The sequence below is a fragment of the Malania oleifera genome, chromosome 7 (assembly GCF_029873635.1).
Source record: "Malania oleifera isolate guangnan ecotype guangnan chromosome 7, ASM2987363v1, whole genome shotgun sequence".
Taxonomy (NCBI): Eukaryota; Viridiplantae; Streptophyta; class Magnoliopsida; order Santalales; family Ximeniaceae; genus Malania; species Malania oleifera.
Genome location: NC_080423.1, coordinates 13,404,585 through 13,411,136, shown reverse-complemented (window position 1 = coordinate 13,411,136; position 6,552 = coordinate 13,404,585). Strand labels below are relative to the sequence as shown.

Genomic DNA, 6,552 nt, shown 5'->3' with positions numbered 1-6,552 from the left:
CAACTCATGATAAATATGATGTTAAAAGAAGTGAAACTCACTCATTACGTGTTTGATATCAACACAACAGATACATGTAGACAGAGCGATATGTACATTATATAATTTTTGGTACATTATATAATTTTTTTTAATTTAACCATATTACTATGTATATTCAATTTGTGAATTAATTGTTCAAAATAATAAAAGTAAATCATCTAATATTGTGATATTGGATTATCTAACCTTCCCTTGAGATGAGATGCTCACTTTTTAGGGCTAAGGAATTACTATTCTTTTTCTGAAAACCAAAAGCAACGTAGTCATATAGAGGATGCTTTACCTCTTCTCAGCTGACCGATTGTTGACGCGTAGACCATTCTATCTTGACTAGGCCTTGTTACGGTCTGGAAACTTACTGACACTTGGCGGTCCCGTTTACAACTGGGCGCATGGAAACAAGGCCCGAGTTGAATACTTGCTACCTGCTGCTGCCGGTGGGTTCCATTTTCCGACGTCTTTCATTTATTCATTTCTTTCTTCCTGCTTTACAAATAGAGCGGTGATGGAAAAGCCAACAAGACGAATCTAAGCACACCCAAAATCGTTTTTGACCCCGTTCTGTTCTTTCTTGACCTGTAAGTTTCTTTTGTAAATTTCTTACTTTTGTAAATTTTCTTGCGTTTTCTATTTCGTCTGTTCTTCTGTCTGTTGGGTCTGATTTCAAGCTTTTGTGCGCTGATTATGTGCCATACGCAGAGTAAAATTACTTCTTATAGTGTTTTTTTCGTTTTTTGTTTTTTTTTCTGTTTTAAATCCTTTGTATTTTCCTTTGAATTGAGTCGGTGGTTCGGACTTGTGTTTGGATGGAGTACAAAATGCTGTTCCTTTTTTTTTTTTTTTCCCTACTTTTGTATAAAAGTATCTTGTAGTATCTTGGGTTTGGTCTAGGGTTTGTCTTGCTCAGAACTATTTTTGCACTTATATTTTTTATTTTTTATTTAAAAAAAGATAAGACGCAATTTCCATGTAGTTCAGTTACTTCCATCTAGTTTATGTAATTTTTTTTTTTCTTTTTTCAAGTCTGGAGAGTTACTTGTTTTGCTGCTATTATATCCAATATGTTTAATGTAAACTTGTCCTTCAGGTTACTAAGAATTAAATCAGTCATGCCAGTTAACTTGGGGAGCTTCTGTTAATATTAAATAATTCATATTTGTTCATTTTGCTCTTATTTCTTGTTCGTACAGCATCGGATTTTGATTTGATGATCTGCTTGATTCTTTACTAGTCAAGAAGTCATTGCATGCAACTCGTGTAACACATTCTCATTAATTTATTTTTTTTAATAATAGGTTGGTTCTGTACGATTTTTTGTTTTTTATCTGTTTTATAATTTAATGAAACTCTCTTTTTTTGTCTATGAAGTTTAGTCTTTGGAAATTATATTCATCATAAGAAAACTGTTGAATAAACGCTTTAGTGAAAAGCTTTAGTTGTTGGGTTTTGGGCCAACAATGTATATCAAACATTAATAGTTAAAGCTCCCTTACATGTGCGGGTGACTTGATTGCATGTGGTGAAATAAACAAACAATGAATGACACCCATATTGGAAACATTTTAATTTTTTTAACCAAAGTAGATTAAATGCGGGCAACAAAGGCTAGATCCAAAGACCTATTGGGGGGCATAGCTTCAATACCATAGTAAAAGGCACTATCATGGTTTTAAATAAAGGCCGCGACCGTTACGTAACGCCGTTATGTAAAGGTTTTTTGGGTTACCGATACCGTTACACACCGCGAAATCGGTGGGAAGAAAAATCACGGCCGTAACGGCCGTTACGGACCGCGACTGTTACGTAAAGGCCGCTATGGCCATTACGTAACCGCTACAGGATTGTTACACCAAAAAAATATTTTATTTTTTACTTTTTTTTCTCACTTTTTCTCTCTCTTTCATATATCATTCTCAATATACCAAGTCGCAAGAGGGGGAAAAGATTATAATGAGGATGACAATGATGCAAAATTTACTATTTCTTTAAATACTCACAATAGATGCATTAATTAACAATTTCAAAACACTAACTTGTTAGGAAATTTTTTTTTAATAATATTAGTAATGTGATATTTATGTTCTTTATTTTTCAACTTCAACCTTCTTTCTTTTCTAGTTATTTTATATTTATATTAGTGGTATGTCTTATGTGTCTAATAGATTAATGGAGTGTATAATGTATTTTATTTTATTAATTCATTTAGCACACATAAGAATTTATCACAGATAAGAACAATGAGAAGTATAAATACGCGCACACATGTAATTTTCTATCAAATTATGGTTTAAAACAAATGTAAACTTGTTGCCCTTACCAAATAACTTAGTTACTCGAACTAAAAGGTCCAAAATACACTAAAACCCTTTCTAAGAATGGCTAAAAGTTTAGAACATGCAAGTACGCTAATATGCACAAGGTTGTGCGTGCTTCAAAAAAATTCACGGCCGTTACACCCGCTTCCCGTTATGTAACATTTGCTACTCCTGCTTCCCGTTACACCCGTTACCGTTACGTTACGCTACCCGCTACGGCGATTTAAAACCATGGGCACTATACCTAAAAGTTTAAGTTGTTAGGTTATGGGTCAACAATGCATATCAAGCATTGACAAAAGCCATTACAAAAAGTTTATCTCATGATTTGTTCGAATTAATTGAGTTTAAAAAAATCAACTAATTCCAAAAATCATGAAATTCCTCATCAGTTGTGAGAATTTTCCATAAGGGTTTTGTTGTGACGAATAGCAAAAATGTTGCTCTCTAATCTCTATGAATTGTTGTAAGCTGTTGAGAAAAAAAACTGAGCAATAATAATTTTTTTAATTGAAATTAGAATTTTTATATGGGTTATTTAGGATGTTAAAAATAGACATCAAAGAAAATATATTGTTAAGTATGGGTTTACTAATAAGATATGCTCTTTACATGTAATTGTGGTTAATTATAGAATCATAATATTTTCCAAAGTTGTCACTAGCTTTTCTATTCAATTAAATAGGGGGTATTTCAGGGGTCATAAGGTGGACACAGAAATGGACGGAAAATGGGCTCTTTTCTATATGTATCATTGTAGTCACATTGTGGACAGACCTGGATCAATAGTAAGGTTTCTCCTTTGTGACCAATTGGTCATGGGTTCTTGTCCAGGGAAACAACCTCTCTGCATAAAAGTATGGGAAGACTGGGTACACTGTGATGACCCTCCCCCTTCCCTCACAAAAGTGGGGAGATTTGTGGCCCCTGAACACTCTTTTATTGTTGTAGTTGTATTGTGATTGTCCTCATGGTCTTTCCAAACTGGTGAGTATTGTTAATTGCAGTGATTCTTCTTTCTAAAGTTAATTCATTAGTGGAACTGTAGAACTCGGTTATGGAGGATCAGCTGGGCCTGCTTAAAGTAATTGTTGTGCAAGGGAGAAGGTTGGTGATAAGGGATTTCAAAAGTAGCGATCCTTATGTAGTAGTCAAGCTGGGAAATCAGGTTATTCCATGCTCTATGATTTTTCAACTCTTCTTTAATGGTCTTTGCAGTTACTATTGACTCTTTTCCCTTGTTTATTTATTCTTCCTCCCTGCCTTTTTTGTATGTGCAACACTAGTGCTTGGTCATTTTGAATGTAGTGAATTAAAGTATGTTCATGTAATAATGGTCTGGACTAGACATCCCATTTAGCATGAGACTCGTAGCTGATTTGTTAAGCTTGCTAGGTATGATATAGGCACATGGTTTCGTTTTGGACTGGTGACTTGAGTTCTTTCTTCAATTTCTTGTTAAATATGTATATGTTTAAAAGGAAGTAGATGGAAATGGAGTTGTGAGCCTAGCTTATAAATTCCCAAGTTACTTCCTTTTAAATGCTTCCAAATGCTGCCAAATTACTTTTGAGTCTTTTGACGACATGCTAGCTGCATAACGTCCTCCCTTCATTTTCCTTCAATTGTCATATTGATTTTATTGGTGAGAAGTCTTTTTCCTTGCTAGAATTACAAGCCAGCAGTGTTGTTGTTTCTTCTTCTTCGTTTAACTGGTAAATTGGCTTTTCCATGCGTCTTGACTGAAGTCCCAGTTAAAGTTTGAGGGCCCGCCTAAGCTAAGTCAACGACTCAGCTGCCACTTCATTTTTCCATCATATTTATTATTTAATTGATGGAATGAGAGGATTGAAATTCATTTCTAACGTTATTTCCTATCCTTTTTCAATATTCTATTTCTTAGACATACTAATACATTTCATATTCTCTAATATATTGCATGATTGGATGTATTAGATAATTTAGATGTAGAATGTTGCATGATCTTCAATTAAATTGTCCATAAAAATATTAGCCAAATGATTTTTACTTGAGTTGTACAGGAGTGTATCAGCTTAATTTATTTCAATACTTATATAGCAAATTTGTGTATTTCCTGTATCAGACTGCAAAGACCAAGGTGATAAACAGTTGCCTTAATCCTGTATGGAATGAAGAACTAAGTATCCCCCTCACTGAACCTGTTGGAGCTCTAAACTTGGTAAGTTGAGAATAACTATTTTAATTCTGCAACTATTTGGTCTTCAAGTCATATAGTTGAGAATAACTATTTTAAGTCCGCAACTGTTTGGTCTTCAAGTCATATAGCTCTTCTCCTTAAGAGCACTATAGTCATAAGAATTTGTTTAGTTGTAACATTGTGACAAATTTAGTTTGTAGTGACTCATTTCTCAAAGAAATGCAACACGGTGTAAATCCCAGTTTTGGATTTGAATTCAATTTATATTTGACACTTTGAAAAACCAGAGCTTCTCGCAGAGTCAACTCATAGAATTCTGTGCATGCACTTGGTGTCTGTTTTCTTGTTTTATTTTGTTAGTGTGTTCCAAAACAAAATATTGGAGGGAACTGAGCTTTGTTAAATGCAGAGGTTTTATTAAATGTAGGTTGATGGAGAGTTTCTTATCCAGAACTAAAATGTAATATCATTTGAAGCAGATGATTATGATTCTGCTGTGATTGCATTCTGCATCAATGTCTTGTATAATTTTTCTCCATTTGCAAGTTACCCTTTCCCCTGCTTTTGTTCTTATTGTATTGCACATCTCTCCTGTTTTTGTATTTTTGTTTAAGATCCTGTACTGATTACCAGCCACAAGAAAGATGAAAATTATCTATAATTTATTTTGGGCAGTATGTTCATCCACCTGCACAGGAGAGTGTCAGTTGTGCTCTTTCAGAACCGATATTACTTTCTGTAAATGCATTAATGTTACATTTGGTTCATGGAATGTCCATTCCTAGGAATTGAATGGTGATGTTATCAGTTTTGATAATTTACAAAAGAAAAAGTGTTGTCATCATAAAACAAATGTCAAATTCAAAATTTTTGTTTAATCCATAACAAGGACTAGATAACGACTGATTATCCCAAATTTGATAATGGGAATGTCTATTCCTATTCTATTTTGTTGCATGGAATAACACGACATTTGCATGAGTGCTTTTTTAAAATTATTATATCTTTGTATACTTTATATTTCATTACACAATCCAACTCAATCTCAATGATTATTTCATCTGCTCAATTCCTTTCTGTTTTTGGATCAATGGGACCATTGGTTGAACAGTTCAGATTTCAAGGCATGTATATATAATCAAATGTTCTCTCTCTCTATCTTCTCTGCAGCAAGTGTTTGATAAAGACCGTTTCAAGCCAGATGACAAAATGGGACATGCACATCTCAGCCTTCAACCGATACTGGTTGCTGCTAGATTGAAGCGGATCTTAGGGGTTTCTTCCGGCGAGACGACATTGAGGAAAGTTGTACCGGACAGTGACAACTGTCTTGTAAGGGAAAGCTCAGTTTGTTGTATAAATGGTGAGGTTGTGCAGGATGTTTGGCTGAGACTTTGTGGAGTGGAGTCTGGGGAGATAGAGCTGAAGCTTAAGTTGATCAACCCTCCAGTTGGTTCCTCAAAATAGCAGCGTAGGATGGCCTGGGCATAGGTGCTCTACTATTTTAATAGATGACCAAATTCAGATGTGTTTTGGAAATATTTGGTCAGATCTAGGTAAATTGCTCTACTATTTTACTAGATTAAGCCAACTTGCATCTTCAAGGTGTGAATTCGCCATGATCTAACAGCCATTTCTATTGTTAGTGCCCTCTGAAGATGCAATCTGCCTTACTCCTACAAATAGACATAATTTTCTTTTTTCTTTTTTGTAGTTGATTGTATATCTTGTTTGAGCTGGTTGATTGATCTTGTATAAACTTTATATTTGTATAATTCTAGTTGAATGGCAATGGAACTATGTATACTTTGCCTATGCTTTTTTGAATTTTAGTTATTTTTTTATATTTACATTTATAGGGAAAAAAAAAAAAACAAAGACAAACGGGATCACAGAATTTGCCACTTAAACTTAATTTGGTCATTGCATTTTAATTCCTATAATGTAGCTATTGAAGTATTGAAATTCAATTCAATCAAATAGCACACTACCATTAGGAAGAGTGGATGGAATGCT

At 34.1% G+C, this 6,552-nt stretch overlaps 1 protein-coding gene across 4 annotated transcripts; it reads left to right on the top strand.

Moving 5' to 3' along the window:
• The first annotated feature begins 391 nt into the window (after positions 1 to 391).
• On the top strand, positions 392 to 6,351 carry LOC131159686 (protein C2-DOMAIN ABA-RELATED 11). Of its 4 annotated transcripts, none has more exons than XM_058114772.1 (4): positions 392 to 620; positions 3,406 to 3,525; positions 4,462 to 4,557; positions 5,707 to 6,351. In XM_058114772.1, the coding sequence occupies exons 2-4, from the start codon at positions 3,415 to 3,417 to the stop codon at positions 6,001 to 6,003; spliced, it is 504 nt and encodes a 167-aa protein (XP_057970755.1). In that variant the 5' UTR covers positions 392 to 620; positions 3,406 to 3,414; the 3' UTR covers positions 6,004 to 6,351. The 4 variants fall into 4 exon arrangements, with proteins under 4 accessions (XP_057970755.1, XP_057970756.1, XP_057970757.1 ...); XM_058114773.1 differs by having other exon boundaries at positions 403 to 620; positions 3,395 to 3,525; XM_058114774.1 differs by having other exon boundaries at positions 411 to 620; positions 3,365 to 3,525.
• The last annotated feature ends 201 nt before the right edge of the window (positions 6,352 to 6,552 follow it).